This window comes from Sphaeramia orbicularis, chromosome 10, assembly GCF_902148855.1.
Source record: "Sphaeramia orbicularis chromosome 10, fSphaOr1.1, whole genome shotgun sequence".
NCBI classification, from domain to species: domain Eukaryota; kingdom Metazoa; phylum Chordata; class Actinopteri; order Kurtiformes; family Apogonidae; genus Sphaeramia; species Sphaeramia orbicularis.
In genome coordinates, this window is record NC_043966.1 from 34,411,308 (window position 1) to 34,438,766 (window position 27,459).

General features: G+C 38.4%; 5 protein-coding genes across 8 annotated transcripts in view; 2 read left to right on the plus strand and 3 right to left on the minus strand.

Moving 5' to 3' along the window:
* The first annotated feature begins 10,666 nt into the window (after positions 1-10,666).
* nkx2.5 (NK2 homeobox 5) lies at positions 10,667-12,499 on the plus strand. Its single transcript, XM_030145947.1, has 2 exons — positions 10,667-11,394; positions 11,811-12,499. Exons 1-2 carry the CDS (start codon positions 11,013-11,015, stop codon positions 12,422-12,424), a joined length of 996 nt encoding a protein of 331 aa, XP_030001807.1. The 5' UTR covers positions 10,667-11,012; the 3' UTR covers positions 12,425-12,499.
* A 1,431-nt stretch (positions 12,500-13,930) lies between these two features.
* bnip1a (BCL2 interacting protein 1a) lies at positions 13,931-17,680 on the minus strand. 2 transcript variants are annotated; one of them, XM_030145949.1, is made up of 6 exons: positions 17,376-17,680; positions 16,766-16,858; positions 16,586-16,677; positions 16,349-16,453; positions 16,046-16,164; positions 13,931-15,452 (listed from the first exon to the last, which is right to left on the minus strand). In XM_030145949.1, the coding sequence occupies exons 2-6, from the start codon at positions 16,814-16,816 to the stop codon at positions 15,256-15,258; spliced, it is 564 nt and encodes a 187-aa protein (XP_030001809.1). In that variant the 5' UTR covers positions 16,817-16,858; positions 17,376-17,680; the 3' UTR covers positions 13,931-15,255. The 2 variants fall into 2 exon arrangements, with proteins under 2 accessions (XP_030001809.1, XP_030001808.1); XM_030145948.1 differs by having other exon boundaries at positions 15,256-15,452; positions 17,393-17,680.
* A 109-nt stretch (positions 17,681-17,789) lies between these two features.
* On the minus strand, positions 17,790-20,251 carry atp6v0e1 (ATPase H+ transporting V0 subunit e1). 2 transcript variants are annotated; one of them, XM_030145951.1, is made up of 4 exons: positions 20,039-20,251; positions 19,461-19,508; positions 18,280-18,403; positions 17,790-18,158 (listed from the first exon to the last, which is right to left on the minus strand). In XM_030145951.1, the coding sequence occupies exons 1-3, from the start codon at positions 20,140-20,142 to the stop codon at positions 18,310-18,312; spliced, it is 246 nt and encodes an 81-aa protein (XP_030001811.1). In that variant the 5' UTR covers positions 20,143-20,251; the 3' UTR covers positions 17,790-18,158; positions 18,280-18,309. The 2 variants fall into 2 exon arrangements, with proteins under 2 accessions (XP_030001811.1, XP_030001810.1); XM_030145950.1 differs by having other exon boundaries at positions 17,790-18,161.
* A 1,039-nt stretch (positions 20,252-21,290) lies between these two features.
* rpl26 (ribosomal protein L26) lies at positions 21,291-25,225 on the minus strand. Its single transcript, XM_030146252.1, has 4 exons — positions 25,186-25,225; positions 24,409-24,580; positions 24,180-24,320; positions 21,291-21,456 (listed from the first exon to the last, which is right to left on the minus strand). The coding sequence occupies exons 2-4, from the start codon at positions 24,574-24,576 to the stop codon at positions 21,328-21,330; spliced, it is 438 nt and encodes a 145-aa protein (XP_030002112.1). The 5' UTR covers positions 24,577-24,580; positions 25,186-25,225; the 3' UTR covers positions 21,291-21,327.
* A 993-nt stretch (positions 25,226-26,218) lies between these two features.
* Positions 26,219-27,459, plus strand: part of ppp2r2ba (protein phosphatase 2, regulatory subunit B, beta a) — a 49,989-nt gene continuing 48,748 nt past the window's right edge. The window contains exon 1 of one of the 2 annotated variants that reach the window (XM_030146250.1): positions 26,219-26,363. In XM_030146250.1, coding sequence (XP_030002110.1) covers positions 26,285-26,363 — 79 coding nt within the window. In that variant the 5' untranslated portion in view covers positions 26,219-26,284. The remainder of the gene's footprint in view (positions 26,364-27,459) is intronic. The other variant, XM_030146247.1, reaches the window with a different exon arrangement.

A 27,459-nucleotide genomic window follows, 5' to 3' on the forward strand; every position in this document is an offset into this window, starting at 1 on the left:
GAAAGCCTTCTCATCTCCGTGCAGATCAGGACAATGCAGTTCGATGAATATGAATAAAATTTCACAGAGGAAATTATATTTATACACACAACTTCTCAATTATTTGCAAGATTAAGGACTCAAGAAGAGGTGGCCAGCTTTAGTTAAAAAAAGCATCTCTTTTTAGTTTAATTAAGCCAGACACATGCTTGACTCCACACCCATCACTACCCTATTCATTCCACACTAACACCCATCACTGCCCTACGTGTCAGCCTGAAGGAGCAGCATTCAGGGAATGTAACTCATGTCGTACGTGCCTTGAGGTTGCCACAGAAATTAAGCACATAGGTGTAAAGAAATGCCAGTCAGCCTCTCCATGGTTCCTTCAGTCCAGCTCCTGGCAGTGTGCTGGCAAGGTCCAGGGCCCAGGAATGCTGTGCCCATCTGTCAACATAGAGCTGCCTTCCCTGGCAGATGCCACAGAGAGGATTTTGTAACCTGGCCCTGGATGGATTTCATAACCTTGTCTGGCAGTAGCAGAGGGCCTTAGGGCTGCAGGAAGATTATGTGCTAGGATAAGATGGAGCTGCAAATGTGTGTGCAAATGTTTTACAATCTCTCTAGAAACCAAAAAGACACTGTAGAATTTAGTACGTCTTCATCTGGTAAATACCTCAAATCTACCTGTGCTGCTCTGCTGGATTCTCTTTCTCCATCCATCCTGCTCATCTTTCTGTCCTGTCCTCTCCTCCTTCACCTCCTCCTCTCATATCTCTTCCCACTCCTGCTCTGCTGCCGTAGGTCTGATATTTATAATGAATGGTGTTCTCTATGTGGGGCCTGAATGTGTGTGGTGGAGCCAAGGGAGCACCACCTGAGTAATGATTCTGTCTGCTCCGCTCTCTCTCTCTCTCTTTCTCACACACACACACACACACACACACACACACACACACACACACACACACACGGCTGACCTGCTGGGAACACAGGGTCTTGGTGTATCAGGCCTCTGTGGCAGGGGCAATTAGAAAGGTCCAGACGGAGCACAAGCTCTCTTCTCATACTGTCCCCATTAGAGAGGGAGAGACAGGCAGAGAGGAAAGACAGCAAGAGGACACACATTAACATGCTCTCTCTCTCTCCCTCTCTCTCTCTCTCCCTCTCTCTCTCTCTCTCTCACACACACACACCTACACACACACAGTGGCCGTACAGTAACCTTACAGAGCCCAGCTGCGTTTGCTAAGGTGACTTGGTAGCTCAGAGCACAGAGAAACACTTCCAGTTATAATTAGCCTTTCATTTATTTATTATGCCGTTCTTCACCTATGTTAACCTGTTTGACAAACTTCTAAGTGTCTGCCCAAGAGATGGGTCAAACTCTCCTGCTGATGTCTCTGAAGTAAACAGTCAAACCCTGCAAATAATGGGCTGAAACTGGATAAAGCAGTGTCTGATCTGTCCAGCCACAATTTCTCTGCCCGGATGACGACACAGTGATTGATGCTTTAAACTCTGTAGGGCCTGCCACACTATCAGAGGAGATGAAAATGGATTCAGAGTAAGGGAATCGTGCATGTATGAGTGTGTGCATACAGTATAAATAACCCATCCAGAATGTTCAATAGCTGTAGCACTGCAGTTCTCGTACAGGGATGATGATGATGATGATGATGACGATGCCACAGCTGACAATACGTGCACATTGGAGTTTGTGAGTAGACCCCATGGGTGGTAAAGGGCTCAACCTTGACCAGTCTACGTGCACAGGAACCAGTGCTGTTTGCACGCTGCCCTTGTCTCCACATGAATTATCCATCGGGCCAAGTGTGGTAATCAAGCTGCTCCGGCAAGCCTTATTACAATGTTGGTCATTTAGCCTATTAGCAATGCTCTTACCTCATTTCTTGGTCAACTCCAATTGCATGGAAAACAGAGCAGTCAGCATGTTAAATGTGCTCAGGGAAGGCTGGGTGAATTAAGAGCCATAAAGTGACGGCAGCTGATACAGCACAACCAGGCTAGCTGTAAACCTCAGGGCACATACTTGGTCCTGGGTCACTGGAGGACTCTTGCATGATGAGCTCATGATCAAGAAAACCAATATTTAAGGATGGTGCAGAGTTGTGCAGTATGCAGAAATACCCAGGGACTTACAGAAATTATATAGCTCCAGTCTTTGCTCCAGTCCTTTAATTTAATGGGAAAAAAGTTCAATGAGACAATCAGAAACACACTTTGAGCAGAGACCAAATTAGTGGCACAGAGCATACCATATGTTTCAAATGGAAACATTTTTTGAACAAACATATTTTTGACAATCTGAATATGATTTAGGGTGTTTGTTTCAACTAAAAAGACATGAGAGTTTCAAGTGTTGATGTGAAGCTGTTTGTGAAGTACTATGTGATGCTGCCCCCCTATGGTCAGTTTTTATTCAGCACAATTACAAAAAAAAAAAAAAAAAAAAAAAAAAAAAAAAAAAAACTGACAGCAAACTTTAGTATTGTCCTGTTGTGTTCCCATATGGGTGAAAAGTCATTACTATTCAGAGCAGGAGAAGGCTCACAAAAGTATAATCAGAACTAAATAAATATTCTGTTAGGGTGTAAAAAATATATATTTTTTTTATTTTATGCTGTATAAACCATTTGTGGACTGACTTAATTCAGTGGAGTCATCATGTCACTTTAACTGAGTTATATCAAGATAAATTTAAATGAGCTATAACGCTTATATGTTGCATTACTATATATCATCTCAGTCTAAACAACAACATTAGCAATCTACCTGAGTCCTCAAATCTTTTTACTTTACAGTGTATGAATACTGGAGAACACAAATTCAATGGCAAGGATCCTTTGCTGTGTGAAGTAAAACATTAAATTAACATTTAGTCATAAAAAAGGAGGGAAAATCATAATGGAGGCTCAGTTTAATATGATTTGATTCATACAAAAAAGAAAAGGATACAACATTATGTAGTTCGTAAAGGAATGTGAAGGAGAAGGGACTAAAAGAGCCATAGTCCAGCCAAGATTTAATAGAATAAGTGAACAAACATAGAATATACAGTTTATAAGTATCAGTTATTCTAGAGGTAGTTAAAGATACTCAGTCACTCAGTTATAACAAACGGGTCATGGTCAGAAAACACAAATATTCATAATAAATACAACTACAAACACTATTATTTACAGACTAAAAACATACTATATACATGTGATATGGGTTAAAGACATAGTTCTCTAATTATAGTACATGTGCTACACTGCCTTTAGTGTCACCAGTAGGAATATCTAAAAATTAAGTTTAAAAAAAATATATATATCAAAATTCTACAGTAATGAAAAGACCTTACAATCTTTTAAATGATACCCAGAACAACTTTTGCCTCTTCTGTAATATTTTTCAGCGTCGGTAATAATACACTATTAACCTATTTAAAGGTTGAACTCAAACTCAACCTACAGGAGCTGAAATCTCAGGGGGAAATGCCAGAAAGAACTTGAAAATACACACCGTGTTTCAGCAGCTCTTCCCTCTCAGTCCAATTTCAAAGACTAAATATAAATGAAATACAGATGACCCTCATGTTGTTATGGAAAAGTGAAGCCACTTCAACTTCTCTGTCGAAACACTGTGTGGAGCAGTAGAGTCATGTTCATGTTACGTCTGATAGAATCTCATCAGTGATTGGTGTTTACATCTGTCAATCATGCATTTAACCTCCCCCCACCTGTCTGAAAATACCTGTGATTAAACAAAACTGGGCACACACAAGACAGATCTTCTATAGCCAGAAAACACAAGTATGGAGTAGATGCAGAAGTCTGATGTCCTCAATATGTTGAACAGTCATTATGGAATTTTTGCCAAGTCCTCTTAAATGAATGAATGAATGAATGAATGAATAAATAAATAAATAAGCACTGCAGTTTAATAACATAGACCAGTGGTTCTCAGTCTTTTTCTCTCGGGCCCCCCTTTGGTGGATGAAAACTCTCCAGGCCCCTCTCAACCCCAACAACATTGTAACAGTGGTGCAATTATAACTTTTATTGAAAGAAACATCAATATCTTAACAATACTTTTTGCTTTTCCTTGATAATTTGTTGTTCAAATTAAAAATAATTTAGATTTTTGCTTGAAAAATACAAATAAACTCAACAAGACTGCTCCCTGAGACGATATTTTACCAAATAAAAAAAGGAAATGTGGAATTATCTTACGACTATGACAATAAACTTACTTTTTTTAGAACAACAAACAAATTTTGGTAACAAAGATGAACATTTTAACAATATCAGTGGCTGCAATGAGCCTGTTTCCATTGCACATCTCAGAACATTAAAGTGCAAACTGTATAAACTGTGCAAAAACAGAAACACTGGACATTTTTCTTTTCCAGTCTAATCCTTGTCCATTCTCCAAACCTAAACTTTTTTTCTAGTCTAGTGACAGATCACCATGATTTGTTTGTTGTACGTCCCTAAAATGAGTCCAGGATGCTCCAACACTAAAACATTAGTTCCACCTGCTACATGTTGTAACCTGAAGAAAAAAAAAAAAAACATCCAGGAGTGATCACGTGTACCCCCTGGGAAGCCTTCACCTCACCTCCCCCAGGGGCCTGCCCCAAAGTTTGAGGTATTTTCCCTCCTGTGTGTGTGAACTGTGCCAACCACCTGCCCCCAAGTCCACAAACAATAAATTAACCAAAACTTACCTAAAAAGTGTTTTACTCTTCTATTCCAGACTTAATTATTGGCATTTTTATAGAGCATAACTTTTATTTGAAGTGTAATATTTTCATTTTGCTCTTAATACATTTATTTGTTGAGAGCTGCAGCTTTTTGCTTTGTTTAAACACTGGTCTTGTTCCTGTTGTACAATGAGAACGTTTGGTGGAGTGATGATACAGAGCATGACATAACAATAAAGAGTTTAATAGCACACACTGTTGCCTAAAAAGCTGAAAAAAAAATCGTTTTCAAACACATTCCTTTTTTTAACTTCCTATTTATACATATCAGTAATCACCTTTGTCTTGGTGTAATGATTACATATTGAGTCCCAGTTACACTTTATCTACCAAGAATAAACCACGTTGTCACAATCATTTCATGTTAAGAGGTAAAAAATATTTTATTCCAACTTTATGGGCAACAGTGTATATTTGTGGGTCTTCATTTGAATTTATTTATGAATACCGTATATGGGGACTGTTATGTACAGTCCTCCCATGTAACCCTGCCAAGACCTTTTGCCACGACACGTAAATACTTCTACATCTGCCACTGCAACTGTACTGATTGCATGTGAGGTGACAAATATTTTCTGTGTAGTGCACAGCGTAAGAAGTTTGAGAACCATAAAAAAGAAAATAAAGAGATAAATATGGAAATGACAGTAAGATTCATCACATACCTTTAGAATAGAATAGAATAGAATAGAATAGAATAGAATAGAATAGAATAGAATAGAATAGACTTTATTGTCATTATGTGTACAGTGAAATTAGGAGTGCTACTCTAGTCAATGCAACATGAATAAAAACAAAATAAACAAACCAAAAACAACAATATATCAGAAAATAAGAATAGAGTGAATATAAAATTACAAAAACTAAAAAAAAAACTAAAAAAAAAAGAAAAAAAAAAGAATATTTTACCAAAATATATGGGAAGTATTAGCTTATTTGGACATTTAATATCCATCCTGTCCACATACTGTATGTAAACTTGACACAACCTGTCCCTTAAACACCATTCATCAGTTCATATACCGAGACACAGCAGTTTCCTACCGCTGGCCTCAAACATTTGCATGCATTGAAGGCTGTAGACAAAACTAAAGCAGGCGCAGAGAGAGAGAGCCATCCTCCTCTGTCCCCTGAGGCTCTTAACATCACCTTGAACTCAACAGACGAGTGTGTGAAGTCCTGCCAAGCCTCTGAACATGACCTGGGACGGCATGATGGTGGTGGTGGGAGCAGGCAGAGATGGAGGGTAGATGGAGGGGATGTAGCTCGCTCCATCACAGACAAGACAAATGATGTACAGACAGATGGCACTCCACATCGCTGCCATGCTCAGTTAGTTTCCAGTTACAACAGCTTGACTCTTTATCAGCTGATGTTTATGGTTACATTCGTGTTGTATGATGAATGAAGACAGTGTTCTGACCCCTGAGTGATCTCCACAACAACAGGGCATTCTAAAATGAAAAATTCATCATAATAGAAGAAAATGAGCAAAGCGGTGATAAATCTAGGTTTTGTTTGAGTTCTTCCAGCAGCCACATGGTGGTAGTGTAGCGCAAAAGGGAGTTATGGAGATGACAAGAGGGCAAATGGCCAAAAATTTAACTCAAGGACCAGCAAACCACATCAGTCACATCTAAAATAACTGTCAGTTCATAAAAATCCCACCCCAGTTTCTAATATTATATGAAACATGCAGAGTGCAGCAGAGATGGAGACGCAGCGTGAGAGTGCAGCTGCCAAGGCCTGACCTTGCACTGGAAGGAAACTGGACTGTATCACCCATTAACTGATACATGGGGGAATACATAGGAACACTGTGAAATATAATAAACTCTTGAAAAGAAAGACAGAAAAACAGGTGGTGATGAATTTCCAGTGTATCAGGCTACAGTTCAGCTGCATCACATGAGATGTTCCAATGCGACAGGAGTAACAATCAGGTCAAGGTTTATCTGGAACTGGAAAAGTGGTTCATGTAAGTTCACCAAGATCCAGACTCCAACAGTTACATTTCAAGTGGAATCTTTAACTATTTCAACATCAAGTCTTTCAGTTGTCTTGATCAAGGAATAGCTGGTACTGATCAACTACTGAGAGCAACCAAGAAACAGAAAGAATCCCCTTCTCTTCAGTTTTTTTATGAATAGATACAAATTTTATTTTATTTACAGAACAAAAATAAAAGCTGGCAGCTTTCCTCAGACTTTTGAAGGTTTTTCCAGGACTTGACCTAATAATTCAGTTAACTTAAACTACTTAACAATGTCAAAAAACAAAGCAAACAAAACAAAAAACAGCAAAGATGTATTAATTACAATTTAGTAGCTAATGTAGTAATTACTTATTAATTATATCCATGTCAAGTAAGTTATTAATTAGTGATGTGCACAAATAATCAATAAGTCGATTGTTCAAAATGGTAACATAGTTGACTATGGGGTGGGAGGAGATTTTGTTGAACCAATATTTATGGACCTGTTTCTGCCAAACATATGTATATGCTGATCAATATATTAAAAAGTGTTTAAAGTGTATTATGAGTATTTCTTACGCATATAATATTTTAAGGATACAGCACATATTAATGATGAAACTGTGACAAACCACCTTAACTTGCTTTACTAATTAGCTTCAAAAAGTAATTACAATTCCTACCCCTACTATTAATATACAACAGACATTAATTAACATTATTAACAATATGTATCTGATAAACATTTACTAAATGTGTTCATATAACTAAAGTATTATTTTATACATTTAACAGTCTATTGACGCTTCTGACATTAGTTAATATTAAACAAATAAATGAAATATTGATTAAATGTTACATAGCAAGTACTTACTTCATTAACTGATAATTAATTAATTTATCATCATTAACTTTTTGATGAATGTAACTTTTCAAAATAGCCAAATAGTTTAGGTTGAAAATAAAATGCATGTGTATTTGGTGAATGCATTGTCATGCACCATGTGTCTGTTGTATCATTTTGTTTTCAGTTTAATATGACAGTGCTATGTACATGATAAATACATCATGATATTACTGAAAATGCACACGTCTAAAAGAAATGGAATGACCTATAAGTGATAATAAATGTGATACTGCAGTTGAACTGAATGTCCATAAAGTCTGTAAATGAACCTCTATTTCTTCCACAGACAGTCTGTAGAAACTAAAATGTTCTCATGTGCAGATTATTGCATCATGAAAACTCCCATCAGATAAAAGACATCAGACAGACTCTGGACTAAAAGAGCAGAGCACTTGACTTGTAAAGACACACTTAGTTAGAATTTAACCGATTACCTTTGGCACATGAATGTACTTCTATTCTAAGAGACCTGTCTCTGTATAAAGCGTGGGTTGTAACAATGTTCATACAGACTGTTCTGTCTGTTCAGATTTACATAACGACATCAGGACAAGACATGTGGATTCTAGACAATTCAGCACAGGAAAGTTGTAATTTTATTCTGATGTATTATTTATATATATATATACATATATATATATATATATATATATATATATATATATATATATATATATATATATATATATATATATATATATATATATATATGTTAATGTGCATTTTTTGTACTTGGTAAAAATGTATTTCTTTAAAGATGTTTCTCTTTCATTGAGGCGTGTAGTGTATTAAACTGTGCCAGTCAACAGCCTATTTATGTGTTTTAATGTCTAACTTAATGGTTTCCTCAGCTTTCTTTTATTTTGCTTTCATTTATGATTTTAATTTTTTTTTTTTCAGTAATCTCATCCTTAATACATTCAATAATTAAATACTATATTTACCTATTTTTGTAGGGATTTCTGTTTATTTGACCAAACACATATTAGAAAAAAACAACGTATTGTAACTGGAACTCACTTTGTTTAGGTAGTTTTTTTTAACTGAACGAATTTCAAATTTAAAATGATTTAATATCAATAAGTCAGTTGTAATCGGCTGATTATATAAAACATAACGTTAAATCAAAAATGCTAATTTCCTTTTTTTTTTTTTTTTTAACTAATTTGATTTTAGTCTACATCAAAATCAATTTTTTTCGATGCGTTTTGTGGTGTGTAGTCCACGTGAAATGCTTGCTGTGCCATTCCTGACTGGATTATATCCCATTAAGTCCGTTCCATGTCAGTGGGTCTAATCACCAAACACTTAATGGATCTAAATCACCACAAGGCCTGCAGTCGTGCGCCACCAGAAAGGTTCAGCCAAGACAAAAATTTTAATTTGGGACACAAACACACGGGGAGACGCACGCACAGACACGGGGAGGCTCACTCTGACACGCAACCCTCAAAATACCCACACGTTCGTGCAACGGAAGTTTTTAAGCAACCTTATCTGCAGCTTTATCTGAGTTGGAGATGTGCTGCAGAAAGACAGGTCAAAGGGGACCGCGGGGCTGGTGTAGGACGGAACATTAGGGATATGAACCACATGCCAGACCTGTCATGTTCAATTTACAGTTGACAGGATAAATTAGAGTCCAGTAGAAGTGCAGACGTATTCAATTTTTGGGTCCAACTTTAATGTCTTTTTGTGCAGTTACTGACAGAAAACATGTTAACCTTTTTCACCAAAGCATTACATTCAAACTACGCAAGGCCAGAGGAAATCAATCACGGTGAAGACATTTTCCCATGTCTTGTGTTTCTCCCATGCGTTTACTTTATTTCTCCAATTATTACAGCCAGAGCCAGGCCAGTGTTGACTCTCACTGCGCCCGAGAAAGATTTTACGGCCATTCATCAGTTCGCGAGGCGCACAAATAGTCTTTAAAACTATAAACACCATCGCTAGGTCGGAGACAGAGGGACCCATTTAGCCCGTGGCTGTGCTAAACGCTGAAGATAAAACAAACGATAATACTGTCTGTCTCCTGTGACCGTCTCCACAGGCATTAATAGCAGGTTTAGTGCCAACCATGGAAGAAACACAGGCTATGCGTCATTACGCACACTTCTTCATTTTACTGCTGTCCGGCAAACACGATTCTAAATAGTTATTGTTATTCTGTAAGTGACTGATCGGACCTAATGGATACCAACCTGGATGTGTCAACTTTAAGGCACTTCAGGGAAACGTGGCCTAACGTGGACTGAATTTTACGCATATTTTTTTCTTATGATTCAACCCCCAGAGTAATGAAATGGCCTTATTTTCCAGACCACAGGACCTGAGTGTCACATATGACACTTCTTCAGGATAAACGGGCCTGCAGCGTGGGTGGGAGCGGTATGTGTGTGTGTGCAGGTTTGTTGTCATCTGTTATCACGTCCTGATAAGACAGACAGTGGCTCCAGAATCTCTCGGAGGCAGACAGCAGAGTGTGTCGCTCCTGGTTTCAGGTTCCGTGTTCAGGGACCAACCTGTTGTCTTCTCCCCCCTGTTTTTTTTTTTTTTTTTTTTTTTTTCTTGGCGCTTGTCTCCTTCATTTCCCCTCGGAAGAAGCACAGGCCGACCATACCCAAAACACGTCCACGCACGGGCCCGGGGGTTATCACTCATATTAACCCCTGTTAAATTCTCTCAGTCTCCTAAATGTTGCACTTTTGGCTTCACGCACACGCTATTACAACATATTAATTTACAAGGCAGTATAAATCATTTCTGTAGGTACTTGAAGAGTTGTGTAAACATCCTTCCGAATGCTGGGCCTCAGAAATGACCTAGAAACTATGTTTGCATTGTGCGTAATGGCCAACTACAACGCTCCAAAATTATCCACCTATTACAGGCTTTTTTTGGTTCACATAATGCAGAAAAAAAAACACATTTATATTATTATAATAGGAAATAAGGAGCAAATCTGTTTGAAAAGATGAAGAAAATGCATGAAGAGCCGACTCTGAGAAGAGAATAATAACATCTTGTATAGTGTAGATTGTTTTGCATTGGATGATGAGACATATGGAACAATCAGTCTAACATATATAACACATCAGATATCATTTCACGTCATCTGAAATGGGAGCACCACTGGCTCCCCCTCCCACCTCCTCTATGCGTCACAGGGAGAGAGAGAGGCCAAGAAAAAAGTTTGGAGACAAAAGTTGACATTCAAGATGCACACTTCACTCAAGATCAGTCCGGTATACCAAACTAACACTTAAATCCAGTAAATATTACCAGGAAGCGAGGGGACTTTGTTGACGTGTCTTTTTTTGTGTGAGTGGGTTGTCTCCATATGACTCCATAGGTTAAAAGGTTTTCATTTCTTGGCAATGTTTCCCAGCCCCAGCACGTCCACTCCCTTCTCTGTAAAGGATATATTAAACTTAGAGCAGAGTCATGACGTTATGGTGTCTTCTCTGGACGTCGTCGTCTCCTCTCGTATGGACTGCACCGCGCCGACCTCCTCCTCCTCCTCTTCTTCTTCTTCTTCCACCTCTTCCTCTTGCATGCTGGCCCGCCTGAAGCAGGAGCCTCTCCGGGACATGACGTCCGCCGCCTCGTCGCTGTTTGGAGAGGACCTCCACCATGAGTCCAAGGCCGGCAGAGGCAATGCGCACAGCTTCACCACTGCCTTTTATGGGAAATCAGTCATGGAGATGGATATAGATAAGGATGGAAAGATGGATATGTTTGAGGGCAAACGCAGGAAAGGTAAGAGGAATAAGGATTCGGGCCTGGGCAAAATTAGGCCTGGATGCTCTTATGGGTCTGTCAGCAAAAGAATCCAGAGTGATCAGGAATTAAAAGGGATTTTCCTGAATATTCTAAAGTTGGTGTTGATAGTTGACCTCATTGTGGCCTACAGATGTTTAAAAGTCAGAGGAAAAGCCACTAAAAGCACAGGATTTATACATAGGCTAATAATGTTGATTTTTATTTGATTATTTTTATCCTGTTTTTATAAAAATGTCATTTTATCCAACTAATCCGTTGTAAAAATAATTATGGGTGAGAATTAATTACAGCTGCACTAATGCTACATTTCTGCAGCCGCAAACTTGAGAATTGTGTTTTATCCACATTTCCACTCTAAACCCTTTTCTCTCTGTCTGACCTGACCACACCAGGAGAGTTCAGTCCTCCGACCGAACCCGCAGATGACATAAAGCCCGAGGACCCGGACCGGCCCAAGCCCCGGAGACGCAGAAAGCCGCGGGTCCTGTTCTCCCAGGCGCAGGTGTACGAGCTGGAGCGGCGCTTCAAGCAGCAGAGGTACCTGTCCGCCCCGGAGAGGGACCACCTGGCAGGGGTGCTCAAACTCACCCCGACCCAGGTCAAGATCTGGTTCCAGAACAGGAGGTACAAGTGCAAGCGGCAGAGGCAGGACCAGAGCCTGGAGATGGTGTCTCTGCCGCCGCCCAGGAGGGTGTCGGTGCCGGTGCTGGTGCGGGACGGGAAGCCTTGCCTGGCGGCGGACACGGCCACCTACAACCCGTCCTACAGCATGGGCCACATCAACCATTTTACTTATAACAACTACCCGGCTTTCAGTAACTACACAAACCCGGGCTGCAACACGAACTATGCGTGCAACTACCCTGCAGCCACAATGCAAACTATGCAGGGGTCCTCCAGCAACGGGAATTACATGAACTTTGGGGTCGGGGAACTAAATAACGTGCAGAACACGTTCCCTCCTGGTAACGGAGTGTCTTCTTTACATGGTATTAGGACATGGTAAAGAAAAAAAAAGAAAGAAAAAAAAAATAGTCGTGTAATCTGCATGCATTTGTAAATGTGTCAAGACTTTGCGGAGTTTGTCTTCTCTTATTTAATAAGTAACTTTTGATAGGTTCAGCACCGGTTTATGTCGGTGTTTGTACATTTTCATTTATTTTTGTGTAATTAAATCACATTCATGTATGACGTAATAAACAGACGTAAAAAGAAAAGAAGTTGCAAACAAAGTTTTTTTATAAGGTGAATTAACTCGACAACTCGAATTATCTTTTTACATATTTTCCTGTGAAACTGAGTATTACTTTTCAGCAGACGAGTAAAAAATACTATATATTTTAGCAATGGAAGAATAAAATTAAATCTTTTAAATTTGTATTTCTTTTAAGTGAAATGCAAGAAGATAAACTATATTATTATTATTATTATTATTATTATTATTATTATTATTGTAAGCCATGAACAGCAGAAAAATTCTGAACCTAAGACTTGCCTATAACTTTTTCATGTGACATTTACTATCAGTTAAATTAAATAGGTTGTGCTTGCTCCAACTAAAGTTCACGGAAGATGCAAAACTAAAGAAGTGGCCTAAGAGAAAGAAAGACAAATCAAGTTAATAGGAATTATACACAGAAAAGGGAAATTATTGTAAAATATCACAAGGCCGTCTGTCACCTACTGGTTAAACTAGTCATTGCTTTAATGGACCCTCATATGGTGTATGTCTGGTTAAATGTTCAAGTGGCCATTAGGATGTTTCCCTCAATATGCTTAAGCAGGGTTAAAGGTTGTTAAAAGTTTACACTTTATTTTACAGCCACTGTCAGGCATAATGTACACTCACTTTAAGGTTGCAATGGCGTCAAGCTGTGACCTTGACCTGTAATATTTCAATTTCAGTTTCTGTTCAAGAAATGCGGTCATGAGTTCTGACAAGAAATCCTTTCTTTCCTAACATTTTTAACTTATCTATCAAAAAGCCATTTTAAACACACCTGAAATCAGATGTTCTCTGATTAAACTTAATATATTGGATTAAAGGCCCTATTTTTTCTTTTCTATGTCATTACTTCTTCTTCTAAGAATGTAATCTGACTCAGTTTAAGTGTATTTACACCAAACACTAAAAACATTCATTATCTGTGTGTTTACAGCTATAAAAATCACTGAATGAATGTGAAGCTGTAAAGGTCCCCGTCTGGGTTCTGTTTATGCATTCAGTTTAGTCTTCGTGTGAGACTCTGGTCTAGTCATCCAGATACAAACCCAAACACTTGATTGACACTATCACAGTGCTAAATGCAAGAATAGTCCAATTTGCTTGACAGAGAGCCAGGGGCCTTGTTTAAGTGTGCAGTTCTACAAAGCGGCTCTGCCCCACTGCCACCACTTTACACGAGTAAGAGATTCTTAGGCATCTCTCAGGTCTCTCCACACATACACATGTTGTCCTGTATCCCATTAGCACAAAATATGCCAAACAAAAACATACTCGAGACACATTTCACACATCACGGCATAAGACTTTGTGTTTATTGATAACCAATACCGTCAGCACTTGTGTATATTTAACAAAATGGCAATGCCAGGCAATTGTGATGAGGAGAGCAAGGTCATGTAGCCCCTCTGGCCACCCTCTCCTCTGAGGTGTTGAAAAGGCAACGGCAGATAACAAAGCCACACAAATCTAAAAATATCTTCCCTCACCCTCCATCCACACTGGAAAGGGGAGGCGGGAATCAGGTTGGAATAATCTGCTTTTCTGGGTCTTATCTGAAGAAAGGCAGGGATGCATGCTGCTCTATCTCTGCTAATGTGAACAGTGCCACTGCTTTCAGAGCTTTTCTGCTCGGCTGCAGAGAAAAGCCAAACTAACACAGGAAGAGATGAAAGACAGCATCCACACAAAGGAGGAGTTTTTTTTTCTGACATGAATGCCAAAAGAATAGGACATAGGGATAATTTTCAGTGCACATCCTGGTGTATTTTTCCAATTATCCATTGAGTTAACCACAATCTGAGGGAGTTCAGCTGTTTATATTAAAGCATTTTAATACTAGATCCAAAATAATGAATTAAATAAAGAATCAAAATCCAGTCAAAAACACAGTAATTAGACAGGTCATTTTAAATAACAATTACACAGACTAATCAAATACATTGTATACAAAACAATCTTGAGTTGAGAAATAACTTTCTTAGGTTATTTTTAGGTGTATATGGAGGAGGTCCCTTGTTGTTAAATAGACCTTATATACTCCAAAATATACACAGGGTGGGGCTAAAATGTAAAAATGACAGGAATACAATATGTACAAGTGCTGCTATAATGATATTCACGCCATTAAAGAATTGGAGAAAAACAGTCTTGATTTGTATCCACCTAAATGTTGTTAATGTTGAGCAGAAATTTTTTTCGTCTTGAACTGACATGAAAGTGTGTGTATCAGACTTCATCTGCATTTATAGTATGCGAACTATGTGGTCATTATAGTATTATCAGTTCTTTTTGTAAAACCTGTGTATTTCATGCAAATACACATAAATGTGTATGGGACATCCATCTCCTCTCACCACTGACTTCACTAAAAGCAATGCACAGCATTACCTAAAAACACATCTTCTTTTATAGAAGAGACAGTCTTGTTTTGTTGATTAAAATGTTCTCAATAAATAAAACACTGCATGTAGTTAAGTGGTGTGGAGCTTTATCCTTTCTCAGTTATTTTACTCTTGGCTCTTCACATTCAACTGTGTGTGTAAAGGACATAGTGTCTGTGAGGCGGTTAAGATTAGAATGAAATTGTGACGAGCTTCCTAGTGGTACCTGGTCTACAGGAAGGGGAATAGTCTCTTCTTAAGGATGTAGAGCACTGTAGCAAGGAAAAGCGCCAAAGCCAGGAAGATGAGCAGTTTATCGGTGAGCTCCCTGCGGTTATACTTGGTGATGAGTTTCCTTCCCAGCTGGATGGTCCCTGTCATGGCCTTAAATTCCTCATTGGTCTCCTGGACTGTCCTTGACGAGGTTGCTTCAAACACACAGTAGAGAAGGATTGAAAAGTCACACACAGAAACACGTTGCTTTAGAGCTGCAGCTGTTGATTATTTATTTTCTTCGATTTAATTATTATTATTATTAGATATTATTTGAATAAGCAAAAAAAAAAAAATTGAAAAATGTGATAAAGACATGTCTGAAAATGGCAACTCGCCCTTTAATCCAGAACCAACTGAAACAACAACCACAAAAAGCATAAAAGTAAAAGGATATATTAAAAAATATCTATATAAAAATAACAATAATGTAAATGTATATCTAAAAATATCTATAGACGTAAACGACAACAAACAAATTAAATGACATACACAAGGAATTTGTTCACTGCAGCCTTCAACAAATTTGTATCCAACTTACTAACAACTTATGTGTGTCATAATAAGCATCCATGTGAAACACAACAGTGGGACCAATGTTTAGTGACAGCGGAATTAATGAAACAAAGTTTTGATTCCGGAAAATTGTAATCAAATAATTTTTTAGATCAATTTGAGTGGATTGATCGTTTCAGCTCTACTTTGCAGAACTTCAGCACTGACCATATTTTAATAATTTGTTACTAACCTAGTGACGTTACAGTGTCTTCACTCTGCTGAACCTGCTGAGCCATCATCCGGCTAATGCTCATAAGATTCTCTGTGATGGTACTGGTTGTCTGGGCCAGGCCCTCTTTGGTCATTTTCCTGTGACAAACAACAAAGACACAAGATAGAAGTGATATAAATGCCAGCCTTTTATGAATAGTATGTATAAATGATCTTTTAAATAACAGTATATACAGTTTAAAATCTGCAAAGCTGTGCACATGCTTGTCCCTGACACCTCACTTATGTTTTCTGTAACCGGAGGGACACGCTGTCAGCTCACCTCGGTCTCACAGCACTATCTGCCCCATTAAGGAGTGCCTGCTTCTCCATATTGTCGATAGAGAGTTTGCTGGCCAAGTTGGCTTTTCTCCAAGCTGTCTGGTTACTGCAATGGCATTCAGAGCACATTTAAAGAAAAACTGAGCAGACAGTGAAAAGAGAAAAGAAGTACATTAAAGTGCAAATGTATGCAACTCACATTAAGATCTAAAGATATTTTTAGACCAGAAATAATTACCTCAACATCTGTTTTCTGTGTCCTTCGACCTGACTTATCAAAGCTTGCTTGTCTGACTCTTTGTCCTGCTCCATGGCCATTTGCTCCAGATCCTGTCATACATTTTATATTATTATCATTAGGAGGGTGTGTACTTAGCAGTTACAATCAATTGTTGACATATTTAACAAAATGTCTCACCTGAATACGGAGTCTGAGGTTGTGGAAACTCTTTTTAACTTCTGTGTTCATCTCTGTCAGCGTGCTATGAGGTCCTGTGCACTCAGTAATGTCCTGAAATAAGACCAGAAAAACAAGTCAAACACAAGTATTATTACAAATAACTGATTCATTTAAACATTCACAGTCTTTAGAACACATTTCTAACAGAGACATGCTTCAAATAGGCAGAACTGCTCATTTAAACAACTTAACTCAATTGTTGGAAGAGTAATAAATACACATTTTGACATGTAACAGTAGCTAGCACAAAGAGAATTAAAAATACATACATAAATATAAATGTATTTTCATCTATACAACTATTATATCACTGACCAATTCAGTTGCCATACATTTAAAAAAACAAATACAAATTATCCTCTTGGTAAAGTCATTTAATAGTCTAAAATGACTAAAACTGTGAGTCATTTCATAAGTTTTATTCTAACAGTAGCGGCTAACACTGTATTTAACATTAACTCCACTTGGCAGCTGTTGTCGGCGAAATGTTTGTAGCAAAAAAGCACGAATTACTGATATGACAATAATAAATACCAACGTCTCGTGCAACAGCATTCGTTAATCTTACCAAATTAATATTCGCACCTGGATGAGAGCTTTGATTTCCAAGTCATATTTGAGTATTTCTTGTTCGCATATTCGTACGTGGACATCCGACGACGCCATGTTGTCAACGTAGTCGGCTTCAGCTACGGAAAGCCGGAAGCCTTCAAACCGCTTTCGGACTTTGACATTTGTCGTTGACTTTTGGGTGTCCTGAATATCTAAAACTGTGCTTTTAAATTATTTCAGCGTCCGATAAGCCAACAAGTCAAAGTGTACTAATCTATATGTTTTTTTAATGCGTTAATAACACGCATCATAAAAAAGACCATGCAAATATGAGAAGAAAGTTTGTTGTCTGTTCCGCAGTGACATTTAATAAGTCCATAAATCACAGAAATGAACCTTGTCAAATCAGGAAAAATTAAATGAAGCAATGGAGTTGGTTACTTGTTTATTAATCAACAAATAATACATGGATTGCATCCATCATTGCTAACAGGCAATTATGGATAAACACAAACACACCACACACTTAATTACAGTCACTTATATTAACAACAACATAAAGCGCATTATACATAATAATAGATAACTACAAATCACAAAGTGAAGGCTGCTCTCATTGAAAGTGAAAGATATTCAGTGAGATCTCTCAGAAGTCCTTTGGGTAGGTTTGTACAAGGCACCAGTGTGGGTATCATTCATTTATCAAACAGGGATCCACATTTAAGGCAATTCAGAAGGAATGGTCTCTGTAGTGAGTAAAAGGCTACTGTGATGACATCAAGCAGTACCAGGTTGTCCCCTTCTGGAAGAAAACACAAAGTTTTAGTGAAATCCAAGTCAGAGAAAAAGAATACAGTAATATAGAAGCTACATAAAAAGGATATGTGGAATATTTGTCCTTTCAGACTCAAACATCTTACCTCTAACATCAAATATCCTGGAAGCAGAAATTAAGGCCAGTGATATCTCAGGTACAGGATGACGTCAGTAGACAGGCTCGGTCCAAAAAGTGGGTTCAGCTGGGCCAGAATTGCTATCAGCCAGCTTTGGGGTAGAGAACGTATTTCCATTCATATAGGTGAATTAAAACTGGTTAATAACAACACTTCAATTAAAACAGTTCTTCAACAGCCATAACCTTATTTAGAATAGAATAGAATGCCCTTTATTGTCATTATACTGAATGTACAACAAGATTGGAGAGCTTCTCCTTTTTCAGTGCAAACAGGTAATTATTATTTTATTATTTCTATTTCTAACTTAGTATTTCTGTTCACAGACAAAAAATGTGAGCTACAACGTTTAAAAGAAACAACAAAGAAGGATTTTTTCAACAGCGTGCCCCGTTTGGGGGATAACTCCTACAGCAATGAAACTGAAGTCCTGTGACAAATACTGACAGTTAGCTCAAGCATTCGCCTTTGTCTCTACTGCCCTCTTTTGCCCACCTAACATGGAACATGACACCGGCCACATACTTACACCTAACTGTGACTTTAAATAATTAAATATAAAAGGCAGAAATACAATGACAAAATGTGTTTCGTTCTGACAGTAATAAACATGATTTTAAATTGATCATTAGAGGAGAGATGAATGAATCTAGAAGCTGAGCAATATGGGCAACATCTTATATGCTTTTATTTTTCTAATACTTATATCCTTTTTTTTTAAATGTAAGGCATAATTTAAGATTTTATGATTTTTCGATTGTTTTCTGGCTACATGAACTGAAGACAAAACACAATTTAACATTTTCTTTACACATATGACTGAAGAAACACATTCACAATTAATTAATATATTACAAAGAGCAAACAGGTTGCACTGTGAATTTTTGTTGAGCAAGCATCATCTCTAGGGAAATGTAGGTGTTTTACACCATTTTCAGAAAGCAAACCTTTGCTTATTCTAAAAATATCAATACATCGTCTAGCCCAAATTGGATAAAATACACATTTAAGTTACAAATAGTCGACTGCTTGTTCAACATATTCTATTCTTGCTCACTACAATATACTTACTATTACATATGATATAAACATCAACCAACATCATGTAATGTTGCATAAATCTTTAATTTATAGGAATTAATACTCACAACAAGTAGCAGCACACTGCAGTTAACACCAGCATTGTGACAATAACTCTGTAAGAAAATAATTGAAAGAAGATTAAGCATTTGGACAGTTTACATATAGCAGAAATTACACAAATAGTATCCTGGCTATTCTTATACAAAATGGTCCTGTGATGTCGATGACAAATAAGAGCAAATAAGGGAAGTCGCATGAAGTGCATTTTTCCAGGGCTGGAGTAATTCACTGTTAATGTTAATAACTAAATGTAAAGCAATTTATACATTACATTCAATGTAATTACGTGTAAAGATCCCCCAATACATGAAGTGGTATAAATGCTAACTTTTGGGGTTTCATAGTAGCTTTAGTTAGCTAACCCCAACTTTTACTCTAAGTTCTTTCACTGAAGCTAAAATGTACAAAATACAGGCTTATTTATATTTTTATTAACAATTGAGAAACTTTCAAAACCACATAAGGTTAAAGTTCCGATTTTTTGCTTCCATTGGTTAAAAAAATGAGTCACGGGACATCACACAATAAAACACAAGTTTGTCACCGTTAGCCTGGTGAAAGCTAGTGAAGCTAACAAACTCACCCTCTGTTTGGTCCTTTGGGGATAAACCAGGGCACTACCCCTCCGACTATACCCCAAAACAGCGTCATCACAGACATGGAGATGACAAAACTTAGATCCGCCATGTTGTTTTGGGTTTGATAAGCGAAGTATCTGAAAAGAACAAACTTTTTGCGGTATCAACTTCAGCTCACTCCAGCTGCCGGACGACGACAGAGATCAGGCAAGAGTCATGTGACCTGAGAGCAGCAGACACGCGGAAGTGAAGTGTGTCCCTGTGACCAGGACCATAAACACTGGGAAACCCTCCTCAGCAGGGCAACAGATCAACATCTAAAAGTTTGTATATACACTACAGTTATCACATTATTTTATTTGTTTCACAGGCTTCTTGGAAACCTTTAGATGACACATTTGCTAGTAGAGAACATGTTTAGTCAGTAACAGGTGACACCTATGGCTCATTCTGTAAAATTACACTCCAGTCACAAAAGCCAAAATGCTCGAGTCATAAAACTGAATATTGAAAGTGTAATAACAGAGAAGTTATTAGCATATGTAGAACAAAAGTTATCAAAGTAAGAGAACCAGAAGCTGACTAGTGCCTAGAAACAAATACAATAGTTAAGTCATGCAATCAGCCTGGAAATGTTATTCCATTATATTTTTACAGACTTCATTAGAACCTCTTTAATTCACACATATGCCAGATCATTTAGGTCTTCTTGTAGTTTTCTTCTCTGCTAGGCTGTGAGAAACTATTAAACGGTACAACTTGTATGCCAGTGCAATTCCTGAGTGTCTGGATTTCCATACTTTCCTTCTCCTCAGGTCCCAGAATGTATCCTAGTTCACATTTTCATGACTCATGATAAAACCACCTGTAACTTTCAATATACATTCAGTGTAACAGCCCTTCATCAGTGTTTTTATTTTATTACTCATTACTGAGAAAATTTTTTAATCTAATCATTGATTATTTCTAACATGCATAAGGATTTGGGTGTCTTTTGGCCGATAATTGCCTCATACTTGAACCACCTGGATTTTGTTTGCAATGTAACAATAAATGCTGACTTTGCCATTTTGTCACTGGAACAATTATTTTTAAAACCCATTTTTCTTAATGTAAATAGAACCCTGATTTTCTTAATACCAGGTGATGTATATACATTTCTATTTCGTCACCTCAAACACATACATTTGCTCCATTTGAAACTGCAGAAACAAAACCAACCTTCTACAACTAAAAAAATAAGGCAGACAAGTGAAGTCCATTTATACAGTTTTATTGATAACAAAGATCATTTTCACTCCTGCATTTTCTCAATGGTCTCCTCCTTGTATTTGCCCTTCTCCTTTCCATCAGCGCGAGATTTGGCCTTACGCTCCAGGATCTTTTTGCGGTCTTTGTCAAGCTTTAGCCTGGTGATGACCACCTGAAAGAACAACAAAACAGGGTTAAAAGAGTTCAGGAAATTATTTTTGCATTCAGTGACATTCCAAAATTAGGAGGGTCAAGATAGAAATGTGAATTTTGTAAATGTAAAATTATCCACAAAATTCACATTGTTCATCATTAACATGAGGTATTTGTTTTGTTACATAATTTCTTCTCATAATCATACTTTGGCCAGTCCGTTGCTTTTCTATTGCCCGACACTTTACGACATGCAACTAATTGCAAAGTCATTGCATGGTTATGAGGAAAGATTTATTTTTATGTGACATTTAAAGTCACTGCATACTAGATTAGGCTTTAAAAGCTGATGTATTGCCTTGACATATGAACTGTACATCTTTCTCTAAAAGAAAATTACAGGTTAGTTCACTTTCAATTATTTCAGGTCAATAGTTTGGCTTTTTGTGTAACTTGTTTATTTCAGGCTGTGCCCCTAGAGTGTTTTAATGGCCTGCATTATATCAAAGCTTTTCTTATTTCCACTAGGCAACACCACCATAAACAACCTTAGTAATGGCTGTAGTTTAACTGCAGCTGCCCGGGCAGTTTCAACAAAAACCAAAACATTACAACCTCAAAAGTAATTTCTTGAGGTTGACATGGATTAAATGATGTGCAGGGGTTTTAAACTTTCAGGTCTTGGCACAAGGCTAGTCTCCAAGATGACCTTTTAAATGTTTACATTCCCTGCTTTCACACAACTTTTCAGAGTCCCTAAACTTTACAGTCATGTTTAAGTTCTGTAGTGGAATGTTTTATATAGCGTGCTGGCCAAGACAGTTCAGATATCAATCATCATAATTGCTCTTGTGCTGTGAATAAGAAGAAATTCTTCACTCCATTATCTCTGTACAACAGATTTTTCATCTGACGAAATTCAATATCACTGTAAAATAGGAGAACCTATCACCCTTTAAGTGTATGTCCACTATAACAAATGATTATTTAATGACCAGCTCAGAATGGTAAAGATAACTGGATTCCCAAAAGACCTAATGGAAAGTATAGAAATCAAACATGACAGTGTAAGATGCACTGTTAACTTTGTATTACTTATGAGGTTCAACTGATAGATTAACCATTAATGTGTACTTTTCTGCTAGTGCAGTTTGAGACAAGCCATTTTTCACTGTAGGATGTATCCTGGTTCCTAGTAAAAGCGGTCTGCCTATGCTTGTGGCACATGAAAACAGCGTCACATACACAAACAGCATAATTCAACATATCATTGCAAACAATCGCAAACTGGCATCTGTGAGGTGTAGGGGGGCGGTATGGGTCAAGGAAATTACTCTGACCATTGTCAAATGATGGTCAAACAATACACCACGCTACTAATTAAAACAGTCATACAACTAGAAGTCTCAGTGTCATTAATAACGCATCACCACCACTAGTTACAGCTCAGTCCAGTAACAGCTTCACCAGCAATAAACACTACCCTCAATATCTACTTTACATGTGATTTCCATAGAAATATGGACCTATTTTGGGACCACAGCTGGACATTATCTGCCACAGTAAGATGCCATTTAGCCACTAAGGGCAGTAACATGAGTTAAGTCATGTCCATTTGATAGTGACAGTCAATGATCTGTCCCTAATATAGCAAAATATTAAAAAATAGACCAAGAATTTCTACAACCAAAACTTGAATCAAAAATAATCATGTGTGTGCAATCAAGTCATAAAAGCAGCATATAACAGAAATATAGAAAAGGATGGGCACAGGTACCAGGCGCTTACATTTAATACTTAGAGACATTCCCAAGAAGACAATATTCTGCACAGCAGATAAAGAGTTTAGGTGTTTTCCTGCACAGAGATAAGCCTTATGTATGTTTATAATTTGTAAGTTAAACTGCATTTTGCAAAAAAGTGCAAATGTAAGCTAACACAGCACAAGAGTCAGGTCTAAATATTATAAATACAGATGAACTTTACTGATTCCCAGAGGGAAATTCTCTTACTATAATGGGTTTTACAGAGCGGAACATTAACAGAAATATAGCTTTTCAGAAATTAGGCATTTGAATCAATTTGGGAAAATACATTTAAAGCTGGACAAATAAATTTAGATACGATGGATATGCCAAATGGGCCTTTTAAATGAATGACTTTGACAACACTTAAGGCCTCATTTTTAAGAAGTGCTATGCAGTCAAGTTCTAATGCTTCAATGACCTGAAGACACCCAATATCCGAAGCACTTATTTAATAATCTACCAATCAACTTATGCCTTTTGCCCTCATTTCATCTGACATGGATAACTCATCAGGGTAGGTGACAAATCCAGTACCATAACAGTGTTTTGCAGTAGAGGCATACCGACATATCTGCCAGCCTCCATATAGATTTTTTTCAATATCAGTCATCAGCCTTAATTGTTTTTTTGAAAGCCAGATATTTGATAAGTAGTCAAACTGTAACAAGAAATTTGATCAGGAACCTGTGTGAACAGTGCTTGAAGTTCAATAAATGTTGAAAGAGTACCACCACAGTTTTAAAAATCAGTATAAGCCTTAGAAAAATTCATATCGGACTACCTCTATTTTAGAGATACCTCTGGGGTACATTTCAGTCAACAAATAAACATTATAATACACATCATTTCCAGCATCAAAACTCTAATATCCACTTAGCCAACTTCCAAGGTTTTTCACCTGGACAGATACATATAGGGCACAGTTATGTCTCACCTTGCTGGGGTGGATGCCGACATGGACTGTGGTTCCATTGGCCTTCTCTCTCTGAACGCGCTCGATGTAGATGACATACTTTTTCCTGTAGACCTGGACAACTTTGCCAATCTGCTGGCCTTTGTAGTGTCCACGGACAACCTGTATGGGAACAACAGGTCAAACCAGATAAATAATTTTGCAGTTTTACCAATTATGACAGAGAACCTATAATGCCAAAGAGCCATACCTGGACTTCGTCATCTTTGCGGATAGGCATGGACCTCACGTTGTACTTCTGGCGGAGCTCCTTTGACAGGGGGGAAGACATGATCTTCCTCCTGATGTGTGAGGGGGCATTGAAGTGCCTCTTACGGTTCTTGCGGCGGGAGGAGGTTACGAATGGATTCAGCTTCATGATGCTATTAACGAAGAGAACAGTTAATCAGCTCGTTTGAAAAGACAGCAATGCAGCACAATTCTATTGTGCATAATCGTAAAACGCTTCTGCGATTCGCAAATTAGTTTCAACTCAGCATATAATTAACACACACAAAACCACTGATATCTTAAAAGTACCGACTGGTTCGTTTTCAGTTGTTTTACAGCTAGCTCACATTTGGATAAGACACTGTGATGCTAAGCTAATGCTACCCAGCTAGCATAATAGCTCAACTTGCCGGGATACTTCGGTATATATTTGGACGAAGTATACACCAGTTTGCAGATACAAAACTATGCTAGGCATTCGGTGTTTTCTGGCTGTAACGATTTTTTCTCGGCTACCGCTCATGCCCGTGTAGGTTAGTTATCCGTATCCAACATGCGGATACGAGACCTGGTACGGACGGACCAGATTCTGTTGTGTCTCATTTATAGCTTAATCATCCGGTATAGTCAATATTGGTCACTTTTTAATGGTGAGACTGTGTAGGTGATGTTTTGGCTTTTATAGGGACACATAGTTGGATCACAGAGAGGATGGATGACGATAACTGTAGTGAAATTTTCAGCCAGGAATTCTTACCCTGCCGATTGCTCCTCTATGGCCGGCGGAAAAGAGACTGGGTTAGTACTTCCGCTGGCATTAGTTCACTAAGATCTCGCGAGATGTTACTAGAGCAACAGTAGAAGTTATTTTACAGACGTTTATAACAGTTTTCAGCCCATGAAACATTACTCGTGACCCCAATTAAAATACCGCCTTTAAATTTTTGTAGTTTATTTCCGAAAGCTATTTATCCGTCTAAATTCACCAGACCACTTGACTAATCAAGGAGTATTCTCACGAGTTAAAATTAATAGCCTAATCATAGTGGGTTTGTTTTCCTCTCAATATTAAGACTGTGTTTGAAAAAAGTTTTATTTTTGTCATGTTATGACATGTTTCTTGTCCTTATAGAAAATTGTCACAAGATGGCGCCAAAACTAATTTTAATCAATAACCAGGTTACCACTTGGAAACAAGTTTTGTCTATGATTCATCAAGTTTTGGCTTGTGTTTATGGCTGTTTGTTTTTGGGGGTAATTTTACTACAGCTGGGATAGAGGATTGATAGGCAAATGTAAAAATGCTATATTGTAACACAGATAGGCCTATAACAAATATGGAGTCATTCTAAGGTTGGCTGAATTCAGTATTTAAGACGGGATTTATTTGGAAATACTGCATTGGGATTTTATTCACCTTGTCATCACTCGGTGTTGGTGACTTGTTTTTTTCTTGCTCCATCTACCAGGGGGAGGTGTTTACACAGGCAGACCACACACTGACCTCCCATCAGAGAGGACAGAAGAGACCCCCTGTCCTGCTCTCATTCACACACAGCCTCCCCACACTGGCGGACTGAACCGCGGACCCGGAGGCGCGCTGACACGGTGCGCTGTTCGCTCCCCGGGCGGCGCGCAGTTTCACCGGAGCCTTCCTTGCCTGCCTGCGTTGTGTGCCTGCGAAAAGTGATGCTGTCATAGCCCCCTGCGCCGCGGACAGAGAAACCTCTCCCCCCCCTCCCCTCTCCCGCAACCCCCCTGGTTGGTTCCTCTCTGGCTGTCTGTGGCGGCGGCAGTGCGGATGTGGAGCCGTCAACGCAACCCTCTTCACCCGTCGGCAAGCACCGGAGAAGAAGATGAAATGTTTTTCCCGTTATCTCCCGTACCTCTTCCGCCCTCCGAGCACCATCCTGTCCTCCACTTGCCACACCGAAGGTAGGGTGGGACTCAGAGGGGGCTGTCAATGGGCTGCGAGTTGCTTACTTTGAGCGTGTGACATGAATGTTCAGGCTGCTGTCCCTGAAACATACAACCTGCATGGGTGTAGAAGTTGGATGGTCCAGTTGAAGGGCTAGAGCCTGCTGCAGATTTATGACAGTGCATGAAGTTAATTAAGCCTTTCTGAATCTAAACATTTGTCAGGTAAGAGATGGTGCTGGGTATGAATTAAAGCATTTCTGTTTGTGATTGTGTGTGTGTTTGGTCTAGAGTAGCGAATAGCTCCTCTTACAGCTAAAGATGTCAACACACAGGCCTGCAGCATACCAAAGAGGGAGACAGTTTATGGAGTTGCATGTCAACTATCTTCACTGCCCCACACTTGATTATTTTTGTTTATATCACTTTCCTTTGCCAAGATATCCCTTATACTTATGCACGACCACAAGCTCTTCAGAGACAATGTAGAGTCAATTTACCTAATACACTCTGTCCAGGAAGTAGACATTTCCACTAAATGCCAAAACCTTTGCACCCTGTCTCTACAGAGTTATTGCCCTGGAGTTGTACCCTGGTAAAATGTTAAAATGACCCGTTATAGCAATAAATGAGTTCATAAGAGCTGGCCGATTCGTCCTGCTGATTGTGCTGTCAGATGGGGCAGGCCAGAAGGGTCTGAGTGTTTGTATAACCAGCCATTTACTAGGTCATAATGTGGAGTCTGAGCCACTGCATTATTTAGTTTTGCATGGATGCCCTCTTTCCTGTGCAAGCTCTGCCCTCAGCCCTCTGGCACAGGAAGGAAGATAGCGTGGTACTATGTACAGTACGGCACTCAGTGGTTACACCCAGGTCCTTTCAAGATCTGTACAGCTGACCTATATTGTAATGTAAAGAGGGAAAACACATGTGATATAGTCATGCATGTTCACTCACTCACTCATTCTTCTGCTCCACCTCATCCATTCACATCCACTTGTATAGGTTCACTTCGCGTCTTCATTCAGTTCCTTTAGATTTGCTAGGTAAATTTAGACCACACTGTTTCAGAATGATAGTTAATCTGCGCCGTAGAGCATTTTTTTGTTACATT

Coding starts and splice junctions, on each gene's coding strand:
- bnip1a (XM_030145948.1), bottom strand. CDS start 17,473: ATGGCGTCGTCGGATGTCCACGTACGAATATGCGAACAAGAAATACTC. Junction 16,678..16,765: donor ACCTCAGACTCCGTATTCAG/GTGAGACATTTT, acceptor AATGTATGACAG/GATCTGGAGCAAATGGCCAT. Junction 15,453..16,045: donor AGACACTGTAACGTCACTAG/GTTAGTAACAAA, acceptor GTGTGTTTGAAG/CAACCTCGTCAAGGACAGTC.
- nkx2.5 (XM_030145947.1), top strand. CDS start 11,013: ATGTTTCCCAGCCCCAGCACGTCCACTCCCTTCTCTGTAAAGGATATA. Junction 11,395..11,810: donor TGAGGGCAAACGCAGGAAAG/GTAAGAGGAATA, acceptor TGACCACACCAG/GAGAGTTCAGTCCTCCGACC.
- rpl26 (XM_030146252.1), bottom strand. CDS start 24,576: ATGAAGCTGAATCCATTCGTAACCTCCTCCCGCCGCAAGAACCGTAAG. Junction 24,321..24,408: donor GCAAAGATGACGAAGTCCAG/GTATGGCTCTTT, acceptor GTTCCCATACAG/GTTGTCCGTGGACACTACAA. Junction 21,457..24,179: donor TCGGCATCCACCCCAGCAAG/GTGAGACATAAC, acceptor TTGTTCTTTCAG/GTGGTCATCACCAGGCTAAA.
- atp6v0e1 (XM_030145951.1), bottom strand. CDS start 20,142: ATGGCGGATCTAAGTTTTGTCATCTCCATGTCTGTGATGACGCTGTTT. Junction 19,509..20,038: donor CCCAAAGGACCAAACAGAGG/GTGAGTTTGTTA, acceptor ATTTTCTTACAG/AGTTATTGTCACAATGCTGG. Junction 18,404..19,460: donor GCAGTGTGCTGCTACTTGTT/GTGAGTATTAAT, acceptor TCTACCCCAAAG/CTGGCTGATAGCAATTCTGG.